At 49.6% G+C, this 25,931-nt stretch overlaps 1 protein-coding gene across 1 annotated transcript; it reads left to right on the top strand.

Annotated features, from left to right (window-relative positions):
- The first annotated feature begins 22,240 nt into the window (after positions 1-22,240).
- Positions 22,241-25,471, top strand: LOC142290503 (AP-2 complex subunit mu-like). The gene is given in 4 exon segments (XM_075334466.1): positions 22,241-22,623; positions 22,625-22,700; positions 23,935-24,185; positions 24,763-25,471. Coding segments are annotated over 4 exon segments (1,308 nt in total). The 5' UTR covers positions 22,241-22,293; the 3' UTR covers positions 25,414-25,471.
- Positions 25,472-25,931: the final 460 nt, after the last annotated feature.

Raw genomic sequence — 25,931 nt, 5'->3', positions numbered from 1 at the left:
CACCCCCTGGTGTGTATCATCAGTCTCTGGAGGAAGGCAACAAGGATTTTTGGTTAGCTTAGATGTTCCTACCTGGGATGTAGGGTGTGGTGGTGTGTGACCTGTGTCCCCTGGCTTGCCCAGGGCGACACATTCCCCCTTAGCAAAATGCAGACCGTCCGCGGGCTGCCGTCCAACACCGGTTTTATTTTTCTGTAAAAGATAACATGGTAAAATAACATATGTACATTTTTAATAACTCTTCCCAAAACGGGAGGCACATTTCTTTAACGTTTCAAACGGTTTACGGTTACGGTTTCCGCTCTCTCCCACCCAAGCAACCTGGCCCTGATGCTGCCCCTAAAGCCCAGGCAGCACCCCTTGACCCACAGTCCAGCACACGGTACCCGAGCGGGATCTGTCCTTCCCTCCAGAGGGTAGCCACCGGTTCCTTTGGTGGCTGGGCCCCAGCCTGCTCTGCTGAGGGCCCTCCCTCCAACCTGCCTCTCCGGAGGCGGCATTGCGGAAACGGTAACGGCAAACAACATATTTACAAGCCACTTAACGTTTGTGGGTGCCCTGCAAGTTCACGGGCTTGTCCATGGATAGTTCCCATGCAAAATAACTTTTTAAACAAACAAAGTGGTGGTCCCAGCGGGGACGGTGCAACGGGCATCCGCTGCCCTACTCCAGGCCTTCAAGCTCCAGTGCTCCTTCCAAGGGAGGGGGCGCGGCGCTCACTCGGGACTCTTGGCTGCCCCTTAGCTTAGCGTCCAGCGCGAACCACCCCCGCTCCCCACAGTGCCGGGTGTATTGTACGATGTCGCCCGGCATCCGGTTGCGGCCAGGATGCTCCTCAGGCAGGTGGGCATTTACATCCCGCCGGGCTACAAATACCTCGGCCTCCAGGCCCGGCTCGTAAATGAACCCGTAGCCCCGGCGGACATCAAACCGCCTCACCTGCCCCACGTACAACGGACCCCGGACATGGAACGTGGCCTGTCGGAGATTTTCTTTTTCTTTGATAGCTCGGGCCACCAGCTCGGCCTTTTTCCACTCCCTCTCGGCGATCTCCAGGCCCAGCGGTACCGACTCCCTATCCCAATACGGCGCTGCTGCCAGCGCCGGCGCACGGGTCGGGCCCCGTGGGACATCCTGGACGTTGCCCACTGTCAGGAATATGGGCGGCATGTCCCGCGGTGTCTTGGCCTTGGGCGCTGCCTTGCAACAACAACCCGGCGCTACCTCAGCCGAGGTGTGGGGGATGGGCATAGGGGCTTTCCGCTGCTGGGCCTTCGGCTCGGAACGGGTCATCGGCTCCGGCTCGGGGGATTTTTCAGGGGATGCCTCCGGTTTAACCTTCGGACTCTTCCACGGCAACACCTCCGGTTTACTACGGGCTCCGGCTACAGGTTGGCCCGCCTGGGCGGGGACGCTGGGTACTGCTACCGGTTGCGGTGGTAGCAGGCCTAGTGGCGGGGTCACGGCCTCCGGGACGGGTGGCGAGGGAGGCGACGGGGGGAGAGGGCTTGGACCGGGCCCCACAGCCACGATGACCGGCCCTTCAAGGGCATCGGGACGTGGGTCACTCACCCTCCCTTTCTCCGCCTCCTCCTCGCGTCTCCGCACGGTGGCTACAACGTCCGCCATGTCGGCCTCCCACTCCTCCATGAGGAGCTGCATCTTCACCTGCAGCCGTTGGTAGAGCTGCGCGGTCCGGATTTCCACCCACGCCGCGGTTCCAGGCGCGGGGGCTACGGTGTCGCGGGACGGCATCCACATGATGGCTTCTTCTTCCAGGAACGGTATGTCTGCAGAGTCCTGGCGTCCCTGCTTTTATAGCTGCAGCTACATGCGTCCAGCCGCCATCGCGTCCCCCTTAGCTCTTTCCGGCCCCTCCTCTCTCGGGGCGGGGTTTTGGCCTTCGCGCCTCTACTACTCGAGAAGACGCTCGAGCGGGAACTTTTCGCGCCAAAGATGGCGGCTTCTGAAATTTTTCTGCCGGATATCTCCGGCGGTAACAAGGCGCACCTCTACCAAACGGCAGAGCGGTAAGATCCTGTTCGTGACGCCAAGTTGTCGCGGGCGGGGAGGAGGGTGTCAGCACACTACGCTCACCCCCCTTCTGCTCGGGTCCGGCGGCCGCTGCTCAGTGGTGGCTCGAGCTGTAGGCCGGATCCCGGGGGGTTCTCGAGCGGCACTCCTCGCCCGTGAGTGAAAGGGATTGGTTGGGTGTGGGGATTGTTTATTGTCCGTGACGCCACCCACGGTTGTGGTGATTGCACCACCGCTGCTCTGGATGGGGATCCCGGGGATGGTAATGCGGAGCAGCCAGGTGTTGTGTTGCCCCTCCGTGGGTAGGGGTTGGTGATCCCGGGGCCCGGTGATGGCTTGGGGGGTGCAGGGCCTGGTGGGCGCAGGGACGCGGGGGCAGCGCTGTGCCTTGCGGCACTGTGGTACTCACTCAGCCTGAGACGTCGACACAGTTTTTACGGTAAACCAAACGGCTGGTAAGACGGTCCCACGGACGGCTGCACTTGCTCTCCCGGTAGGTGACGGTGATGTCCCTTTTCCTAGCACCTTGGTGTACTTGTTGGTTGCGATGGGTCCCCACCGGTAACCCGCTCCCCGGCTTCAAGCTGGACCGGAGGAGCTCTACTCTTTGCCCGCAGGCGCTGGCCCTAAGAAACTGGTGCCTTGGCGGTGGCGGTGTCTCTCTTACACTGGCTGGGCTGTTGCCTTCAATCGGGACTTGGTTGTTGGGGGATCTACGTCCCCTTCACTGATGGATTCGGCAAATTACGGTGACTCCAAGCCTTGCCGGGGTCCGAGAGGCCCCTGCCCTGGTGCTGACTGTCCTTCGGAACACTGCTCCAGACCACCGGGCACACAGCCTACGGGGTCCTTCCAGGAACTTCCAAACGGTCCCCCTTCAGACAGTCGCCACCGTTGCTGACCTTGCTGACCTGCCCTGCACTCAGCTGGACTCTTCAGGCTTTGCACACTCTTTCTGTTCTGTCACCACTCCTGCTTTCCTCCTTTACTACTTTTCTTCCTTCACTTTCACTTAGCTGTTTACTTTAGCCCTGTCTGGGCTACTCCTCCACTCCTTCCACCTGACTAGACTCTCTTCAACTGGGAAGGGAAGAGAAAACACGATCAACCGTCCATAAGGTGAAAAAAGATTTCTTTATTGACCAGTGCTGAGTGGACACACAGATAAAATGTTAAAACACCAAAAGGAACCAACCGGCTAAGGAAAGTCACAATAAATACCGAGCAACAGACCTTGGAAAAGCATTAAATAGCAAAAGAATGCATCGGCATACATGTAGATATAAGAATATTGTATACAGATATGTATATCTCGCATACCACATATGTATCGTAACCATCACTTTATACCACTAATCCATATTGGAAATATAAGTAACATTAAAGGATCAAGTAAACATGGAATGCTTGATCATATGTATCATGTAGGTACGTGCTACGAAACTAGCCAAAGTTATAATTATTACTGCCTTCCAAAGTCTGGTGCAATACACGTGGTTAGGATTATAATAATTATTTTTAAGGGGTCTTTTTTTCTGCAGCTCCAGGGAACTGCGATGGGCGCTTCCTTTGCGCCCTCTTATGCCAACCTGTTCCTGGGGCTGTGGGAAAGGGACCTCTTCCTGTCAGATCAGGAGTCGTCGATGGATCGTGTCCTTCTTTGGGCACGGTACATCGACGACATTTTCCTGATCTGGCAGGGACCTATTGATGACCTTCACAAATTTATGTTCCGCCTTAATCAAAACAATTATAATATCAAAATCACCTACCAATGGTCTAAGACACAAGTTGAGTTTCTTGATGTTACCCTTTTTAAGGACAATACCAACCACATCCAGACTGACTTGTACAGGAAACCCACTTCCACGAATGCACTTTTACATGCCTCCTCCGCCCACCCGAGACATATGATTAACGCCATTCCTATTGGCCAATTTTTGCGGCTTAGAAGAGTGTGTTCTACTGATGCCGCCTTTGAAAAACAAGCGATTGATATGAAGCAACGCTTCAAAGAAAGAGGCTATGGTAATAGGGTGATTAAACGTGCTTACCATAGGGCCAAATATTCCACCCGGGCATCTACTCTCTATAAATGTACTGATAAACCAAACACTGATACTGTACGCTTTATTACTAATTTTCATGCCCAATCAGTGCCCATGATAAAATGTTTACAAAATGCTTGGCCTATCTTACAGGCCGACCCTATTTTGAATAAAATTCTCCCTTCCCGTCCCAAAGTTACCTTTCGGCGGGCAAAGAACCTATACGATACTCTTATTCATAGCCATTATCAAAGCGATCCTCAACAAACCCTCATCAAAATGGTTAGAACCACTCCTAGATTGGGATGTGCACCTTGTGGCAGGTGTGTCGCATGTCCTAACATTGATACTAGTACTACATTCACAGATTCATCTGGACGCAAGGATTATCGTATAAAAAAGTTTATAACATGCAGCACAAAAGCTGTGATTTACTATGCCACGTGTCCCTGTTCCAAGATCTATATTGGACTGACCACCCGCCAATTTAAGACACGTGTCCGCGAACATGTTTTGGGTATTACTGCAGCATCTGGACAAACAGATTTGTCTTCGTTGAAGACATTACCCAAACATTTTCGTGAATACCATAATTGTGATGCCTCCCTGCTCAGAGTCAAAGGCATTGACTCTATTGACATTTCGATCAGGGGCGGACCGGTCAGCAAAAGGTTGGCACAAATGGAAACCCGATGGATTTGGACACTTTCAACTCTACATCCATCGGGTTTGAATGAGAATATCAGTTTTTCTCCATTCTTATAGTCTAAGGCTTCGTTCCTTGTGTATAATGTTCTTTATGTGGTCTCCTCATGTCTTTTATCCATCCTGTCTTGGTTTTATTTGGTTTTAATTTTCACCTCTTTCCATGCTGTTTTTTGTAGGCTCGTTGATCAATGCCATGAGCGTGTATTTTGGATCTTGCAATTTGGACATGTGTATCTTGGATTTCAGAAGACTGGGACTCCAGGGACCATGCACACTCCCCCCCCTTTTTACCCCCTCCCCCCCCCTCCCCCCCCCCCCCCCCCCTCCTCACGCATGTGGAATTGGACTTGTATTTTTTATATGCATATCATATATATCAGAAGAAATTTTGTTTATATGTATTCCATGTGCGTGTCATGCAACATGTTATTCCATATGGTCCCTGTTTACAATTATATGTTTTCTTGTGTATCTTGATTACTGCTGTTACATGATCATGTCTCTGCTATTATTGTTCGGATACCTCTATAGTTTTATAGGTTTTTCTTTAACCAGTATTTTGGATGTCTATTGAATGCTGTAATTAATAGCGTTGAGATCCAATTTGTGATCTATTATATATGTGTGTCCTATCTTGCCACCTGCTAATGCACATTATGATCTCTATGAGAATCTTCTGTCACTATGCATTATGATTACTTTTACATGCTTCATAACCGATCATCATGCGGACCACTTGTACGCATGCGTGCCGTTCTTGCGCGCGGCGTCCTCCGGATTGCTGTGTCTGAGGGGGCGGGTATCGTCGGATCACATGGTGTGATCTGACGTTGCCGGCCCTTGATGCGGCGTTCGGCTGGCGTCGCGTACTGCTATGGCAACGCATGCGTCACGGAAGTGGTGCCGGATCCTGATTGGTACACGCTCCTCTTATCTGAGCCGCTTGACAGCATAGCTCCACCCCCCCTGACGAAGGTGGTTGCCGAAACGGCCGTCGGGTAGGCGGACCTTCCGGCTTGGTTACTTCACATCCTGTTACACACGTGGTAAGCCTTGTTGCCGCTCCGTGCATTATCTGCACTAGCTCCTGCCATCCTGGGTGAGCCTATCCTTTGACTCAACTATCTTTTTACTTGCTATCGGCAGTTAACTATCTGCCGGTTTGGGCCCATACGGGTGTGTACATGTCGTTCATCACTACTTTTATCATTTGTAACGGGCTCATTTGAGACAATTATTATGTTATGGGATGTATGACATCATTCCCCTCGTATTCTTTACAGTAGTGATGAGGATTTGCACACTAACATTGGCCCTTTGCACATAGTGACGTGTATCATTATAACTTCAATCACGTCACTTGTGCACCTTTTTGGCTAACCCTGGTGTCGTCCTGGGCATGCATCAGCTTTAGCCTCTGTCAATCCTGGGTAGGCTCACCAACTTGGCTTTACTACCTCTCATCCTGCTATATGCAGTAAATTATTTGCCGCTTTGGGCTTGTACGGGTGTGTATATGCTATTTATCACTACTCGTATTATTTATGATGGGCTCACTTGAGCCAGTTATATCTATGGGATGTATGCTACCATCCCCGCTATATCCTTTTGTGTAGTGGCGAAGATATGATACACCAGTATGGGCCCCTAGCACACAGTGGCGTGCATTATTATAATCCTAACCACGTGTATTGCACCAGACTTTGGAAGGCAGTAATAATTATAACTTTGGCTAGTTTCGTAGCACGTACCTACATGATACATATGATCAAGCATTCCATGTTTACTTGATCCTTTAATGTTACTTATATTTCCAATATGGATTAGTGGTATAAAGTGATGGTTACGATACATATGTGGTATGCGAGATATACATATCTGTATACAATATTCTTATATCTACATGTATGCCGATGCATTCTTTTGCTATTTAATGCTTTTCCAAGGTCTGTTGCTCGGTATTTATTGTGACTTTCCTTAGCCGGTTGGTTCCTTTTGGTGTTTTAACATTTTATCTGTGTGTCCACTCAGCACTGGTCAATAAAGAAATCTTTTTTCACCTTATGGACGGTTGATCGTGTTTTCTCTTCCCTTTCCACGTATTACTATACGATTTGTCCAGTATGGATATGTAGTCAATGGTTGCACTATATAAGGGATCCCTCCTCTTGCTATCATATATATTGTGATGAAAATGCAACTCCTTTTCCTGTGTGTCCTCCTTATTTATAACTTGCAGCTATCAACTGTGTTTGGCACAGATTTTCACACAGGTAACATGGACTACAGAGCCAAAGAATCCGCTTGGCTCCAACAAATTGACCAGGCTTTCAGTGGACCAACAGTTTCGATTGTATCAGGAGGAGACCACGATTTGGAGAATCTTTGGTCTGATATTCAACGCATGCTAATTAAACGTACCAGACTATGGTGGAATCGTATGTTTTTGGAAAAATATCTATCAAATAATCTTATTCCACGGGGACTCCGTATTCGGGTCACTCCCAGCTTTATTGTGGATGATGAGGCTTTTATTTCCAAATGGGAAGAGGCGTGCAATATTTGCTCCTGTACATTAATGAAATTATTAATAGGATTGAACTCTGATTCACTCCTTACACTGGATCAATCCTTGGATGAGAAACAGTCACTGTTTCGTTCTCTATGTCCCGAGGATAAAATTTCAACCTATGAAACTCAGATTGAGAAGAAATTAGATGGAATTGTAAAAAAGATTCATGAGGTCCAATTATCTAAACTCATCCGTGATAAAAATGACTTTGCCCAGAATCTGGTGTACTCTTGGAGGAAACGTGTGGACAATTCAGGACGCACTGGTGAACTTACCTCCCATTCATCGGTCACTTCACTTAGCGACCAATCTGACACAGTTCCTCCTATGATTACAAGATCAGGGATACGGAGGAATCATAACTCTACCTACCGGCCATACAAACGCCCTACCTTTGGCACTAAGAAATCTACTAATAAGGTAATTAATTTAAGCACTCATGAATTTACCCCTATGGATTTGTCTTTATTGAATAAAGGGTTAACATTTTCCCCTACAGCTCCTTTTGACATATTTAACGCTGTAAAAGATTTGCATATTTTTGCTAGATCAATGATCTTTAAACGACATTTCCATAATGAGACATTGCACTCCCTTTTTCCCTCTGCGGAGGAACAATCAGCTCTGAAGATTTTGGAAGAGCTGTCAGAGGAACATTCTGGGGGGCAGGGGAGTATAATTCCATCATGCATTAAACCAAAATCCAAAAAATTCCCTCCTCTAAATTCATGCACCAATGTTGATATGTTTGTTCAGGTAGTCTCCCAGCAATTTAATAAGATATCCCATCAGGTTCCTCATGACAACCTTACTAACCAAGAACGTAACAGACTCAGAGAGATTCAGCAATTACCTGATATAATAATCAAGCCAGCTGACAAAGGTGGCAACATTGTCATCTGGCCGACCTCCTTGTATGAAAAGGAGGCTTTTCGCCAACTATATGACCATATCTGCTATAAAAAAATGACATTCAATCCTTTGTTATCCTTTAAAAAACAGCTATTGGATATCATTGAGGCGGCCGTTGATGACAATGTTATTACTAAAGAATTAGGTACAGCATTACAAATCTTAGAACCAACGATTGCCACTTTTTACCTTTTACCAAAGGTGCATAAAAACATGCAAACTCCACCTGGGAGGCCGATTATTTCCGGTTGTGGTAACTACTTAGAAAACATCAACAAGTGGATAGATCATCATCTTCAACCACTTGTTGAATGTTTACCCTCCTTTTTGAAAGACACTGGGGACCTTTTAAGGAAAGTTGACGGCCTCTGTATTGGCGATGATGCTGTCCTTGTCACTGGAGATATAGAATCATTGTACACCAGTATCAGACATCATGATGGTCTCTCTGCCTCTCGGTTCTTTCTCAATATGTCAAATCTATCTAAACCATTGGTCAATTTGATTATGGATGTTTTGCAGTTTTCACTTACTCATAATTTTTTTATTTTTAAGGGGTCTTTTTTTCTGCAGCTCCAGGGAACTGCGATGGGCGCTTCCTTTGCGCCCTCTTATGCCAACCTGTTCCTGGGGCTGTGGGAAAGGGACCTCTTCCTGTCAGATCAGGAGTCGTCGATGGATCGTGTCCTTTTTTGGGCACGGTACATCGACGACATTTTCCTGATCTGGCAGGGACCTATTGATGACCTTCACAAATTTATGTTCCGCCTTAATCAAAACAATTATAATATCAAAATCACCTACCAATGGTCTAAGACACAAGTTGAGTTTCTTGATGTTACCCTTTTTAAGGACAATACCAACCACATCCAGACTGACTTGTACAGGAAACCCACTTCCACGAATGCACTTTTACATGCCTCCTCCGCCCACCCGAGACATATGATTAACGCCATTCCTATTGGCCAATTTTTGCGGCTTAGAAGAGTGTGTTCTACTGATGCCGCCTTTGAAAAACAAGCGATTGATATGAAGCAACGCTTCAAAGAAAGAGGCTATGGTAATAGGGTGATTAAACGTGCTTACCATAGGGCCAAATATTCCACCCGGGCATCTACTCTCTATAAATGTACTGATAAACCAAACACTGATACTGTACGCTTTATTACTAATTTTCATGCCCAATCAGTGCCCATGATAAAATGTTTACAAAATGCTTGGCCTATCTTACAGGCCGACCCTATTTTGAATAAAATTCTCCCTTCCCGTCCCAAAGTTACCTTTCGGCGGGCAAAGAACCTATACGATACTCTTATTCATAGCCATTATCAAAGCGATCCTCAACAAACCCTCATCAAAATGGTTAGAACCACTCCTAGATTGGGATGTGCACCTTGTGGCAGGTGTGTCGCATGTCCTAACATTGATACTAGTACTACATTCACAGATTCATCTGGACGCAAGGATTATCGTATAAAAAAGTTTATAACATGCAGCACAAAAGCTGTGATTTACTATGCCACGTGTCCCTGTTCCAAGATCTATATTGGACTGACCACCCGCCAATTTAAGACACGTGTCCGCGAACATGTTTTGGGTATTACTGCAGCATCTGGACAAACAGATTTGTCTTCGTTGAAGACATTACCCAAACATTTTCGTGAATACCATAATTGTGATGCCTCCCTGCTCAGAGTCAAAGGCATTGACTCTATTGACATTTCGATCAGGGGCGGACCGGTCAGCAAAAGGTTGGCACAAATGGAAACCCGATGGATTTGGACACTTTCAACTCTACATCCATCGGGTTTGAATGAGAATATCAGTTTTTCTCCATTCTTATAGTCTAAGGCTTCGTTCCTTGTGTATAATGTTCTTTATGTGGTCTCCTCATGTCTTTTATCCATCCTGTCTTGGTTTTATTTGGTTTTAATTTTCACCTCTTTCCATGCTGTTTTTTGTAGGCTCGTTGATCAATGCCATGAGCGTGTATTTTGGATCTTGCAATTTGGACATGTGTATCTTGGATTTCAGAAGACTGGGACTCCAGGGACCATGCACACTCCCCCCCCTTTTTACCCCCTCCCCCCCCCCCCCCCCTCCTCACGCATGTGGAATTGGACTTGTATTTTTTATATGCATATCATATATATCAGAAGAAATTTTGTTTATATGTATTCCATGTGCGTGTCATGCAACATGTTATTCCATATGGTCCCTGTTTACAATTATATGTTTTCTTGTGTATCTTGATTACTGCTGTTACATGATCATGTCTCTGCTATTATTGTTCGGATACCTCTATAGTTTTATAGGTTTTTCTTTAACCAGTATTTTGGATGTCTATTGAATGCTGTAATTAATAGCGTTGAGATCCAATTTGTGATCTATTATATATGTGTGTCCTATCTTGCCACCTGCTAATGCACATTATGATCTCTATGAGAATCTTCTGTCACTATGCATTATGATTACTTTTACATGCTTCATAACCGATCATCATGCGGACCACTTGTACGCATGCGTGCCGTTCTTGCGCGCGGCGTCCTCCGGATTGCTGTGTCTGAGGGGGCGGGTATCGTCGGATCACATGGTGTGATCTGACGTTGCCGGCCCTTGATGCGGCGTTCGGCTGGCGTCGCGTACTGCTATGGCAACGCATGCGTCACGGAAGTGGCGCCGGATCCTGATTGGTACACGCTCCTCTTATCTGAGCCGCTTGACAGCATAGCTCCACCCCCCCTGACGAAGGCGGTTGCCGAAACGGCCGTCGGGTAGGCGGACCTTCCGGCTTGGTTACTTCACATCCTGTTACACACGTGGTAAGCCTTGTTGCCGCTCCGTGCATTATCTGCACTAGCTCCTGCCATCCTGGGTGAGCCTATCCTTTGACTCAACTATCTTTTTACTTGCTATCGGCAGTTAACTATCTGCCGGTTTGGGCCCATACGGGTGTGTACATGTCGTTCATCACTACTTTTATCATTTGTAACGGGCTCATTTGAGACAATTATTATGTTATGGGATGTATGACATCATTCCCCTCGTATTCTTTACAGTAGTGATGAGGATTTGCACACTAACATTGGCCCTTTGCACATAGTGACGTGTATCATTATAACTTCAATCACGTCACTTGTGCACCTTTTTGGCTAACCCTGGTGTCGTCCTGGGCATGCATCAGCTTTAGCCTCTGTCAATCCTGGGTAGGCTCACCAACTTGGCTTTACTACCTCTCATCCTGCTATATGCAGTAAATTATTTGCCGCTTTGGGCTTGTACGGGTGTGTATATGCTATTTATCACTACTCGTATTATTTATGATGGGCTCACTTGAGCCAGTTATATCTATGGGATGTATGCTACCATCCCCGCTATATCCTTTTGTGTAGTGGCGAAGATATGATACACCAGTATGGGCCCCTAGCACACAGTGGCGTGCATTATTATAATCCTAACCACGTGTATTGCACCAGACTTTGGAAGGCAGTAATAATTATAACTTTGGCTAGTTTCGTAGCACGTACCTACATGATACATATGATCAAGCATTCCATGTTTACTTGATCCTTTAATGTTACTTATATTTCCAATATGGATTAGTGGTATAAAGTGATGGTTACGATACATATGTGGTATGCGAGATATACATATCTGTATACAATATTCTTATATCTACATGTATGCCGATGCATTCTTTTGCTATTTAATGCTTTTCCAAGGTCTGTTGCTCGGTATTTATTGTGACTTTCCTTAGCCGGTTGGTTCCTTTTGGTGTTTTAACATTTTATCTGTGTGTCCACTCAGCACTGGTCAATAAAGAAATCTTTTTTCACCTTATGGACGGTTGATCGTGTTTTCTCTTCCCTTTCCACGTATTACTATACGATTTGTCCAGTATGGATATGTAGTCAATGGTTGCACTATATAAGGGATCCCTCCTCTTGCTATCATATATATTGTGATGAAAATGCAACTCCTTTTCCTGTGTGTCCTCCTTATTTATAACTCTCTTCAACTGCCTGGTTTCTCCCGTCTCCAGAGCTGTGTACTCCTCGGTGGGCGGAGCCAACCGCCTGGCCCACCCCCTGGTGTGTATCATCAGTCTCTGGAGGAAGGCAACAAGGATTTTTGGTTAGCTTAGATGTTCCTACCTGGGATGTAGGGTGTGGTGGTGTGTGACCTGTGTCCCCTGGCTTGCCCAGGGCGACACATTCCCCCTTAGCAAAATGCAGACCGTCCGCGGGCTGCCGTCCAACACCGGTTTTATTTTTCTGTAAAAGATAACATGGTAAAATAACATATGTACATTTTTAATAACTCTTCCCAAAACGGGAGGCACATTTCTTTAACGTTTCAAACGGTTTACGGTTACGGTTTCCGCTCTCTCCCACCCAAGCACCAAGCAACCTGGCCCTGATGCTGCCCCTAAAGCCCAGGCAGCACCCCTTGACCCACAGTCCAGCACACGGTACCCGAGCGGGATCTGTCCTTCCCTCCAGAGGGTAGCCACCGGTTCCTTTGGTGGCTGGGCCCCAGCCTGCTCTGCTGAGGGCCCTCCCTCCAACCTGCCTCTCCGGAGGCGGCATTGCGGAAACGGTAACGGCAAACAACATATTTACAAGCCACTTAACGTTTGTGGGTGCCCTGCAAGTTCACGGGCTTGTCCATGGATAGTTCCCATGCAAAATAACTTTTTAAACAAACAAAGTGGTGGTCCCAGCGGGGACGGTACAACGGGCATCCGCTGCCCTACTCCAGGCCTTCAAGCTCCAGTGCTCCTTCCAAGGGAGGGGGCACGGCGCTCACTCGGGACTCTTGGCTGCCCCTTAGCTTAGCGTCCAGCGCGAACCACCCCCGCTCCCCACAGTGCCGGGTGTATTGTACGATGTCGCCCGGCATCAGGTTGCGGCCAGGATGCTCCTCAGGCAGGTGGGCATTTACATCCCGCCGGGCTACAAATACCTCGGCCTCCAGGCCCGGCTCGTAAATGAACCCGTAGCCCCGGCGGACATCAAACCGCCTCACCTGCCCCACGTACAACGGACCCCGGACATGGAACGTGGCCTGTCGGAGATTTTCTTTTTCTTTGATAGCTCGGGCCACCAGCTCGGCCTTTTTCCGCTCCCTCTCGGCGATCTCCAGGCCCAGCGGTACCGACTCCCTATCCCAATACGGCGCTGCTGCCAGCGCCGGCGCACGGGTCGGGCCCCGCGGGACATCCTGTCAGGAATCTGGGCGGCATGTCCCGCGGTGTCTTGGCCTTGGGCGCTGCCTTGCAACAACAACCCGGCGCTACCTCAGCCGAGGTGTGGGGGATGGGCATAGGGGCTTTCCGCTGCTGGGCCTTTGGCTCGGAACGGGTCATCGGCTCCGGCTCGGGGGATTTTTCAGGGGATGCCTCCGGTTTAACCTTCGGACTCTTCCACGGCAACACCTTCGGTTTACTACGGGCTCCGGCTACAGGTTGGCCCGCCTGGGCGGGGACGCTGGGTACTGCTACCGGTTGCGGTGGTAGCAGGCCTAGTGGCGGGGTCACGGCCTCCGGGACGGGTGGCGAAGGAGGCGATGGGGGGAGAGGGCTTGGACCGGGCCCCACAGCCACGATGACCGGCCCTTCAAGGGCATCGGGACGTGGGTCACTCACCCTCCCTTTCTCCGCCTCCTCCTCGCGTCTCCGCACGGTGGCTACAACGTCCGCCATGTCGGCCTCCCACTCCTCCATGAGGAGCTGCATCTTCACCTGCAGCCGTTGGTAGAGCTGCCCGGTCCGGATTTCCACCCACGCCGCGGTTCCAGGCGCGGGGGCTACGGTGTCGCGGGACGGCATCCACATGATGGCTTCTTCTTCCAGGAACGGTATGTCTGCAGAGTCCTGGCGTCCCTGCTTTTATAGCTGCAGCTACATGCGTCCAGCCGCCATCGCGTCCCCCTTAGCTCTTTCCGGCCCCTCCTCTCTCGGGGCGGGGTTTTGGCCTTCGCGCCTCTACTACTCGAGAAGACGCTCGAGCGGGAACTTTTCGCGCCAAAGATGGCGGCTTCTGAAATTTTTCTGCCGGATATCTCCGGCGGTAACAAGACGCACCTCTACCAAACGGCAGAGCGGTAAGATCCTGTTCGTGACGCCAAGTTGTCGCGGGCGGGGAGGAGGGTGTCAGCACACTACGCTCACCCCCCTTCTGCTCGGGTCCGGCGGCCGCTGCTCAGTGGTGGCTCGAGCTGTAGGCCGGATCCCGGGGGGTTCTCGAGCGGCACTCCTCGCCCGTGAGTGAAAGGGATTGGTTGGGTGTGGGGATTGTTTATTGTCCGTGACGCCACCCACGGTTGTGGTGATTGCACCACCGCTGCTCTGGATGGGGATCCCGGGGATGGTAATGCGGAGCAGCCAGGTGTTGTGTTGCCCCTCCGTGGGTAGGGGTTGGTGATCCCGGGGCCCGGTGATGGCTTGGGGGGTGCAGGGCCTGGTGGGCGCAGGGACGCGGGGGCAGCGCTGTGCCTTGCGGCACTGTGGTACTCACTCAGCCTGAGACGTCGACACAGTTTTTACGGTAAACCAAACGGCTGGTAAGACGGTCCCACGGACGGCTGCACTTGCTCTCCCGGTAGGTGACGGTGATGTCCCTTTTCCTAGCACCTTGGTGTACTTGTTGGTTGCGATGGGTCCCCACCGGTAACCCGCTCCCCGGCTTCAAGCTGGACCGGAGGAGCTCTACTCTTTGCCCGCAGGCGCTGGCCCTAAGAAACTGGTGCCTTGGCGGTGGCGGTGTCTCTCTTACACTGGCTGGGCTGTTGCCTTCAATCGGGACTTGGTTGTTGGGGGATCTACGTCCCCTTCACTGACGGATTCGGCAAATTACGGCGACTCCAAGCCTTGCCGGGGTCCGAGAGGCCCCTGCCCTGGTGCTGACTGTCCTTCGGAACACTGCTCCAGACCACCGGGCACACAGCCTACGGGGTCCTTCCAGGAACTTCCAAACGGTCCCCCTTCAGACAGTCGCCGCCGTTGCTGACCTTGCTGACCTGCCCTGCACTCAGCTGGACTCTTCAGGCTTTGCACACTCTTTCTGTTCTGTCACCACTCCTGCTTTCCTCCTTTACTACTTTTCTTCCTTCACTTTCACTTAGCTGTTTACTTTAGCCCTGTCTGGGCTACTCCTCCACTCCTTCCACCTGACTAGACTCTCTTCAACTGCCTGGTTTCTCCCGCCTCCAGAGCTGTGTACTCCTCGGTGGGCGGAGCCAACCGCCTGGCCCACCCCCTGGTGTGTATCATCAGTCTCTGGAGGAAGGCAACAAGGATTTTTGGTTAGCTTAGATGTTCCTACCTGGGATGTAGGGTGTGGTGGTGTGTGACCTGTGTCCCCTGGCTTGCCCAGGGCGACACACATACATGAATGTTACTCCAGCCTAAGGGTGGCTTTACACGCTACGAGATCGCTACAGCGATCTCGTTGGGGTCACGGATTTTGTGACGCACATCCGGCCGCTGTAGCGATCTCATTGTGTGTGACTCCTAGGAGCGATTTTGGATCGTTGCAAAAACGTCCAAAATCGCTCCTCGTTGACATGGGGGTCCTCTCCCAATTATCGCTGCGGTCGCTGGGCGAAGTTGTTATTCGTTCCTGTGGCAGCACACATCGCTACGTGTGATGCCGCAGGAACGAGGAACCTCTCCTTACCTGCCACACGCCAGCAATGAGGAAGGAAGAAGGTGGGCGGGATGTTTGTCCCGCTCATCTCCGCTCCTCCGTTTTGATTGGGCGGCCGCTTAGTGACGTCGCTGTGACACCGAGCAAACCGCCCCCTTAGAAAGGAGGCGGTTCGCCAGTCACAGCGACGTTGCCGAGCAGGTAAGTATGTGTGACGCTGCCATAGCGATAATGTTCGCTACGGCAGCGATCTCCACATATCGCCATAATGATAGGGGCGGGTGCTATCACACTCACCATCGCTAGCATCGGCTAGCGATGTCGCAGTGTGTAAAGCCCGCTTAAGGCTACGTTTCGACAATGAGCTTTTTGCGAGGTTTTTGATGTTGCAGAATCTTTGTATCATTTCTGCACCTGTTGTAAAGTGGTTACTTGAGTTTTTCCATTGAATTTTTTAGTGTATTTTTTACATGCATTTTATAGCGTTTTTGACTCTGCAGTTTGTATGTTTTGTTTTTTTTTACTTCCTGTAATTTGGCTTTGTCAAACCTTTATTAATAGACTTTGGTGCACATAACATGTGTTTTTATTGTGTTTCTGTAAGTCTATGGGGAAAATCTGCACATAAAACCCAACATACTCACAAAAGAAATTCACATGCTGCAGATATGAAACAGGCACCACAGGTCAGTTTACACTGAATAAAAAGGAAGCACAGTGGGAATAAGATTTCTAAAAATCCTATTCACTTTTCTGAAACTGTAAGATGGTGCATTTTTGAGGTAGCAAAAATATGCAGAGTTAAAAATTGACCAAAACCTCATTGTGGGAATGTAGCCTTAGGTTTCTAAAGCTTTGCCTAACAGTCATTTAAAATGTGCCATTTCAAAGTGACTGGAAATCTCCGGCAGCAGGTTGTACAAATGAAGGCCAAAGGGATGACCCTGTCAGCCATAGCAACAGAACTTGGTCATTCCAAGTCTGTGATTTCAAGAATATTGCATCTTTACAACATTACAAACTCTGTAAAAGTCCCCCAAGAAGGCTGGTAGCCATCAAAAGACAAATGCAAGAGATTACAGGATAATGTGGAGACTCTCCATGGGTAATCATTTCAACACTGCAGCTGGAATTGCTTACCAGTTCAACACTGAACAGAGTAAGGATCTGTCTCATCATTCAGTATCACGACGTTTAAGAGGATTTGGTCTGTAAGCCCACTCTGCAGTGACCAAACCTCTCATTAACAGAAAGAATCGAAAGGCTAGACGCGTGAGGAACATGTTGCGTGGACAGAGAAGAGGTCCACAGTTCATTTTATTAATGAAAGCAAGTTTAGTTTATTTGGGTCTGATGGGAAACATTATGTTCGTTGACATACTTGGGAAAGACGGAACCCAAAGTGTGTTAAGAAGTCAGTGAAAGGTGGTGGAGGAAATGTCATGATTTGGGTGTTTTCTGCAGCAGGAGTTGGACCTCTCATACAGCTACATGGCAGAGTGGATGCGAGTGTGTATCAGAACCTTCTTCAACAAAACGTGGTTCCTTACTTGCATTCATCACTCAATCAGCCAGCAATTTTCATGGAGGACAATGCCCCCTATCACAGAGCAAAATGGCTAAAGCAGCTCCGTAAAACAGAAAATATTAAAACAATGAAATGGCCAGCCCAGAGTTCTAATCTAAACACAATAGAAAACCTCTGAAAAATCCTTTGTGACAAAGTTATGGCCAAGAAACCCGCAACAGTCAAAGAACTGTGCAGGTGACTGGAAGAAGAGTGGACCAAAATCACACCACAGCAGTGAGAGAGGCTAGTTATGTCCTGTGGCCACAGATGTGCTGATGCTGAAGTCATTCAAAGCAAAAGCCTGTACACTTCCTACTGATTGGAGACTGTTGTTACCTTAAGAAAATTGAGTTAAAAATTATAATCTTTCTCTGTGTTACAGTCACTGTTGTTTTCTAATTATGATCATCATGTTTTGGGCAAAATAAAGGTTATGCTGATAAATTTTGGATCTTTTGTAAAACACTGTTCTAGTGGCTTGGTGTATCTATTACAAAAAAAACCATTCAAATGTTCATCAATGTAGATTACATTTTTTCTGAAAAAAGCAAGTGATCATACATTGTTCTCTAATTTTAGTCTTCAGTGTGCACCTTAGGCCTGGGAGAGCTCATAGAGTTCCACGGCTTTCAGTATCATCTCTATGCTGTGGACATACAGATTTACCTATCACGAGGAGTGACAATAATAGGGGGCAACAGGAAGGGGGTCCCTAAGCTGGCCCTTAAACTAAGCATACCCTAGGCTTTCCCTCAAACCAGGGGTACGCATAATGGTAGTGAGGTTCCAAACATCACCCCATCTTCTGTCCTTGTCCCTGATGGTAAGACCCCCCTCTGAAACCCACCACCCGGGGGGAAGGGCAAGGACAGAAGTGGAAAACCAAGCAGACAAAACTGACAGACAGGGGTACTGACTCGCGGGTGCCAGGGTGTAAAATCCTTCCCTGGTAGCTGAAGTGTGGCGCCCCTGAGGCTTCCGTCGCCACAGTGACATTGCACCCCAGTCAGAGGTGTGATGTCCCATCCTGGGTAAGGAAAGGGGTACATGCCAGTTCACAGGTAAAACTGCACTACACCCATTGCTAAGCTACCACCCTATGGGAGCAGGGATGGGTCTTATGACCCCTCCCAGCATGCAGCATGGGAGGGTTGCTGCCACTGTCCCTGGTCCCAGTGTGTGCCTAGCAATGGGTGTAGTGCAGTTTTACCTGTGAACTGGCATGTACCCCTTTCCTTACCCAGGATGGGACATCACACCTCTAACTGGGGTGCAAAGTCTCTGTGGCGACGGAAGCCGCAGGGGCGCCACACTCCCCCACAGCGAATCCCAGCACGTCCTTGGGCTGAAACAACAAAAACAATGGAAGAAACTGCAAAATTTTTGTTATGCATAAAACATTAAAACTTTAGGACATTACATCCCTTTATGGGAGGCACATAAATAACATATTCACCGGGGACCACATTCCAGTCTAGTGGCCCGGTAACACAGAAACAGGGGGGGTCATCTTCAAAAAGAACAGGGGCCAAGGAGTCAGGGATAGGGTGTCATCTTCAAAAAGAACAAGGGGCAGACATACAGGGGCTATGTACTGTCAACACTCCATTAACTCCTTGTCGTCCTCCACCAGGGGCTCCGACCCTTGATGGCGCCCACTGGGACTCCGACCCAGCGGCGGTCAACAAGTCAGACAAGGTCCTCCTCCTTCCACCTCTCGTGCTGGGTGGCATCTCCTGGAGAACTTAGGGACGTTCAACAAAGGCAGGAGACATAATTTCTGGAGCGGGCCCTTTAAAACTTTCAACTTGAACTTTTAACTTCAAGGGTTAACTTACGGATGCGGTTACCATTGCAGGGGACCATACTGTGCCAATGTCGTACGGGACACCGGACTTCTTCTCCAGGCACAATACATCCCCGGGCTCTGAACCTCCAGCGGGAACGGTGGTGGCGGCAGCGTACACGGTACCTCTTCATCCCGGAGTGGTGCTTCACAGGGCTCACTCGTCACGGTCCTGTCGGGTCCTGGCTACCAGCTGAGGAGGGATGCCGTGGGGGTCTGCGTGGCTTTATCTTCACGTGACACGGCTGCTGCGGTGGCCCTCTGTTCCTGGGCCCACACCACGGCGACTATCATCCGGACTTCCGCCTTCCAGTCGAGCACCTGCTGCAGTGTCTGTGCTCTCACCCGGACGCAGAATCGACCCAGCTCCCGCTCCAACCAGGCAGCAGTTCCCGCGGGGAGCTCACTCAGGCCGCGATCCTCCACATCAAAGGCCACTCCGCCTCTTCCACTTCGGAGTCCCGCCATGCTGCCGACAGGGCTGAACGCAGACATCTTCCGTCCGCTCCCCCTTGGTGTTTCCAGGATTCTCCTTCTCTGGCCGGTAAGTCGACTTCTCCTTTCTTTAGGCAGCAAGCTGAACCGCCAGACAGTCAATTCTCTTTTCAGGGTGCCATTTTTCAATCTCTGCTCTGAGCAGGGAGGGGGCGGGGCTTATTTTCGCGCTCTTTCCTGCAGGCACGCCCCTCTTCTTCCCGCGCTCAGCCAGGCTAATGGCGGCGGTTTTCAAACAGGGAAAGTCTCTTCAGCACAGTTTCTTCAGGCACACAGTGCCCAGTGGGACCGGGCACGAAATCCTGTTCGTGACGCCAAAGATGACTCTCCCACCCCAGGGCTATGGGACACCCAGTGCCGGGCCGGACTAGTCCGGGGGTCGTCAGTGGGGGCGAGGCCCGGCTCCGTGGCCCTGGTGGGTGTCAATTAATATGGCTGGTGACGTAGGGGTAATTAAAGTGTATATTTGTCGTGACGCCACCTGTGGTTTGCGGCTATTAAGCCACCGCTGCTGTGTGAGGCCTCCGGGGTGATGGAATGGCAGCAATGGTGGTACTGCTCCCCACAGGTGGAGCGGTGCACCAGGGACACTGTTTGTGCTCGTGTCTATGCAGATAAATAACTGAGGCAACACCAGGGGTGCAGTTTCAAGGTCTTTACTCACAGTTCTTGTCAAGGCCTGCAGGAGCCTTTGGACTGCTGGGACCACCGTCAGGAATCTCCGCCGATCCCGGGTAGATCTGGGGGTAAATGCCAGTGCACCCCTCTAATTGTGTCCTTTCTCAGCTGACTCCTCAAGCCTTGCCTTTTGTGGCTGAACCTGGCTCGGCCTCCACTGCAGCCTCCGGGCTGGGAGCTCGCCTGTCGGTATTCGCCCCTTTTCCAGAGATTCTTGCTGTGGGCTTTGGTCCGGGGAGCATGCAGCTTTCCCTGGACCTCGGTCTTTTAACCTTTGGAGATGGCTTCTCCTCCTCCAGTGACTAGGGACCGTCCCCTGATGCAGCTTGATCCCTCCACCTATGTTCCTGTGGAACAGGCCACCAGCTCTGAAGCTATCTGTGGCCCTGGAATCCCTTCGTTCCCTGCTTGGTGTCAACTGGACCCTCTGAGTCCCAGGGTCTTCACCAGGAAGCGTCACTTTCTTCTTTCTTTAGCTCCTGCCTGACTAGAGCTCTTTTTCTACTCTCTGTTTCTCTCCTTCTCTGTTGCTTTCTTTCTCTGTTGCAGACACTCTGAACTCACAGAGCTCCTTTCTCTTTCACAGCTACATGCTGTCTCCTCACTCTCTCACTCTCTGAGGTAAAACTGAAACTCTGACCTTCCTCTCTGCTCTACACTCGGCTGGCTCTTCCCACCCCCCGGTTGCTAAGCTACCTCCCTATGGGAGCAGGGATGGGTCTTACGACCCCTCCCAGCATGCAGCATGGGAGGGTTGCTGCCACTGTCCCTGGTCCCAGTGTGTGCCTAGCAATGGGTGTAGTGCAGTTTTACCTGTGAACTGGCATGTACCCCTTTCCTTACCCAGGATGGGACATCAAACCTCTGACTGGGGTGCAATGTCTCTGTGGCGACGGAAGCCTCAGGGGCGCCACAGTACAATAAAACTCACTCACACCTAATACCAACAATAGGGAACAACATAAGGTGGAAAGGGAGAAGAAACACAGAAGGTAATGACACAAGCTACCTTCACACACTCTAAAGTAATAGACACCAGTATTAACAGTAGCAGAAAACACCTCCTCACAGCTTCAGGTCTTGCTCAGACTGAACTGAATAACCAGCATTCTGTGCAGGAAGCAGAGGGTTTTTATCCAGGCCGGAAGTGGTCATCAGAGGAATCACCTGTGCAGAGTTAATGAGCCTGCTGCCAGCAAGGCAAACTGAAATTAACTCTGCGACTGCCAAAAGAAATGTGTACTGCCTTAGGTGATAAAAATAGACCCTGAGCCTGTAAGTAACCTCACCAAGAGACGACGATGACACTGCCTTTCTGGAGCCAATATCACCTCATTTCTACCGTAGCTAGAAGCCAACAATGTCTATCCGCTATTTCATCCTTCTTCTCTGCTCAATTTCTAAAACTTAACATGGACAAAACAGAATTTATCATCTTTCCCCTATCTCAGTCAAACCTCCAAAAGACCTATCCATCAAAGTCAATGGCTGCTCACTCTGTCCAGTCCAACCAGCTCGCTGCCTCAGGCTAACCTTTGACTCTGCTCTTTCCTTCAAACCACATATCAAAGACCTTTCCACCTCCTGCTGATTTGAACTCAAAAATATTTCCCAGATTCATACATTCTTTAACAAATAATATACAAAAATGTAAAATTACATCTGCAAAATACTTTTCACTTTCAGCTAATGTTTCAATAAAATTAATAATGTACAGAAGCTTGGGGATTGAGAGAAGGTCTGTTGTAATAATGGAAATAGGAGACTGAAAAAAATCCACCATGATCGGAGGCCTGTTTATGTATAATCACAAGGGAGAGGTCCTCATCTCCCGGGTGTACAGAGATAACATTGGGAGGAATGCAGTGGATGCTTTCCATGTCAATGTCATCCATGCCCGGCAGCAGGTGTGCTCTCCTGTCACCAACATTGCCCATACCAGCTTCTTTCACGTGAAGCGCTCAAACATCTGGCTGGCAGCAGTCACCAAGCAAAATGTCAATGCCGCTATGGTATTTGAGTTACTTTATAAGATGTGTGATGTGATGACTGCTTACTTTGGCAAGATCAGTGAGGAAAACATCAAGAATAACTTTGTACTGATCTATGAACTTGCTTGATGAAATCCTGGATTTTGGTTATCCACAGAACACTGAAACTGGAGCATTGAAGACCTTCATTACTCAGCTAGGGATTAAGGGGGGCTTTACATGTTGCGACATCGCTTCCGAAATGTCGTCGGGGTCACGTTGTTAGTGACGTACATCCGGCGCTGGTAACGACATCGCAACGTGTAAATCCTAGATGCGCCGATAAACGATCGCAAATGCGTCGAAAATCGGTATTCTGGGTAGCGTCGGTCATTTTCATAATGTCGGGTCGACTGCAGGTACGATGTTGTTTGTCACTCCTGTGGCAGCACACATCGCTGTGTGTAAACCCGCAGGAGCGACAAACATCTCCTTACCTGGATCCCGACGGCAATGCGGAAGGGAGAAGGTGGGCAGGATGTTATGTCCCACTCATCTCCGTTCCTCCGCTTCTATTGGCCGGCCGATTTGTGACGTCACGGTGACGTCGCTGTGACGCCGCACGCAACTCCCCCTTGAAGGAGGGATTGTTCGGTAGTCACAGCGACGTCGCCGAGCAGGTATGTGCTTGTGAAGCTGCCGTAGCGATAATGATCGCTACGGCAGCAATCACCACATATCGCATGTGCGACAGGGGCAGGTACTATCGCGCTCAACATCGCTAGCCGATGCTAGCGATGTCGCAATGTGTAAAGTACCCCTAAGGACTGTTTCACACGTCAGTGAAAAACACAGACGTTTTTCACTGGCGTGTAAAACACGCACATGTCCCTGCGTGTGCCGAAAATCACGGCACACATGGGTTGTCTAAGTGCAATCCGGGCTCCGTTCTCCGTGGCCCGTGATTGCACTTAGAGATTCACTCACCTGCGCTCGCTCCCGCTGTCCGTGGTGCTGAATCCTCCCGCGACGCAGCATCCGGCTGGCGGTGACCCCTGCAGCAGCTGCTTCCGGGTCGGCTGTGTCGCGCATCATGAATATGCGCGACAGTAATCAGCCGGCACAGAAGGAACAGGGAGAACGGGCTGCAGAGGACATCGCTGGACGCCGGGTGAGTTAAAATGTTTATTATTTTAAAAGCACGTTTTTTTCTGGCACGTGTTTCACGGACCACACCACTGCGTGGTCCGTGGAACATCAGTGATGCCAGAAAAAAATGGACATGTCTCCGTGCAGCAATCACGCACATGCGGGTACGCTGCACGGAGACACGTGCAGGGACAAATCACTGACGTGTGAGCAGACCCATTCATTAGAATGGGTCTGCGTATGTCAGTGATTCTGGTACGTTTAAAAAAAAGCACAAACGTACCAGAATCACTGACATGTGAAAGGGGCCTAAAAGTCAGCATCAGACCAAGGAGGAGCAGTCTCAGATCAATAGCCAGGTGATGGGTCAGATTGGCTGGCGTCGTGAAGGGATCAAATATCGTCGTAATGAGTTTTTCTTAGATGTTTTAGAGAGCGATAACCTACTAATGTCCCTTCAAGGGCAGCTACTCAGCGCTCATGTGTCTGGGAGGGTGGTTATGAAGAGCTACCTGAGCGGTATGCCCGAATGCAAGTTTGGAATGAATGATAAAGCGGGCTTTACACACTGCGACATCGCTAATGCGGAGTCGTTGGGGTCACGGAATTTGTGATGCACATCCGGCCGCATTAGCGATGCCGTTGCGTGTGACACCGATAAGCGATTTTGCATCGTTGCAAAAACGTGCAAAATCGCTAATCGGCGACATAGGGGTCCATTCTTAAAAATCGTTACTGCAGCAGTAACGAAGTTGTTCCTCGTTCCTGCAGCAGCACACATCGCTGCGTGTGACGCCGCAGGAACGAGGAAGCTCCCCTTACCTGCCTCCCAGCCGCTATGCGGAAGGAAGGAGGTGGGCAGGATGTTACGTCCCGCTCATCTCCGCCCCTCCGCTGCTATTGGGCGGCGGTTCAGTGACGCTTCAGTGACGTCGCTGTGACGCCGCACGGACCGCCCCCTTAGAAAGGAGGCGGTTCGCCCGTCACAGCGACGTCGCCGGACAGGTAAATATGTGTGACGGCTGTTGTGCGACACGGGCAGCGATTTGCCCGTGTCGCGCAACAGATGGGGGCGGGTACCCACACTAGCGATATCGGGACCGATATCGCAGTGTGTAAAGTAGCCTTTAGATTGTAATTGAGAAACAAGGCAAAGGAACGGCTGATGAGACCGGCAAAACTGGGAAACAATTCATTGCTATTGATGACTGTACATTCCATCAGTGCATTCGGCTCAGGAAGTTTGATTCGGAATGCAGCATCAGCTTTATTCCACCCAATGGAGAGTTTGAACTGATGAGGTATCGAACCACAAAAGACATAATCCTTCCATTCCGTGTCATCCCACTGGTTTGTGAGGTGGGTCTTACTAAGTTGGAGGTTAAGGTGGTCATTAAGTCCAACTTTAAGCCTTCTCTGCTGGCTCAGAATATTGAGGCTCGAATCCCAACACCATTCAACACAAGCGGGGTGCAAGTCATTTGTATGAAGGGGAAAGCCAAATACAAGGCCAGTGAAAATGCCATTGTCTGGAAGATAAAACGAATGGCTGGAATAAAGGAATCGCAGATTAGTGCTGAGATTGAGCTCTTGCCGACCAATGACAAGAAGAAATGGGCACGTCCTTCTATTTCCATGAACTTTGAGGTCCCCTTTGCTCCGTCAGGACTCAAAGTTCGCTACCTGAAAGTGTTTGAGCCGAAGCTGAACTACAGTGACCACGATGTGATAAAATGGGTGCGATACATTGGCCGTACTGGAATCTATGAGACACGTTGTTAATGCATCGATACTTAGAGAGGAGGGAGCCACTTCCATTATTAAAGCTGCCCCCATCACACTACATTCCGATGGGGTGTGACACCAAGTTACAAAAGGGAGGAAATTCTCTCAGGCTCTGAAGCGTGGAAAATACTCCTTACTTTCTTGCTTCTTCCGCCCGACCATTACAGTCATTTGGCTCATTAATTCCGTTTAGTCTGGAGTAGAGTTGAGCGCGGTTCGCGGTTCGTGGTTCTCCAGTTCGCGGCTCGAATGATTTTGGGGGCTGTTCTAGATCGAACTAGAACTCGAGCTTTTTTGCAAAAGCTCGATAGTTCTATATACGTTTGAGAATGGTTCTAGCAGCAAAAAACCCAGCTAATTCCTAGCTGGCTTTCCGCTGTAATAGTGTAAGTCACTCTGTGACTCACACTATTATGACATTTCAGTGTGTAGTGTGCGGGAACAGCGCATTCAGATCACTGCTGTTTGGATAATGGCGATCGCCATTTTTTTTTTTCCTTGTCTTCCTTCCCTAT

The sequence above is a fragment of the Anomaloglossus baeobatrachus genome, chromosome 2, assembly GCF_048569485.1.
Source record: "Anomaloglossus baeobatrachus isolate aAnoBae1 chromosome 2, aAnoBae1.hap1, whole genome shotgun sequence".
In the NCBI taxonomy this organism is placed as follows: Eukaryota; Metazoa; Chordata; class Amphibia; order Anura; family Aromobatidae; genus Anomaloglossus; species Anomaloglossus baeobatrachus.
The sequence above is the reverse complement of the archived record's forward strand: the minus strand, read 5'-3'. Positions and strand labels throughout refer to the sequence as shown.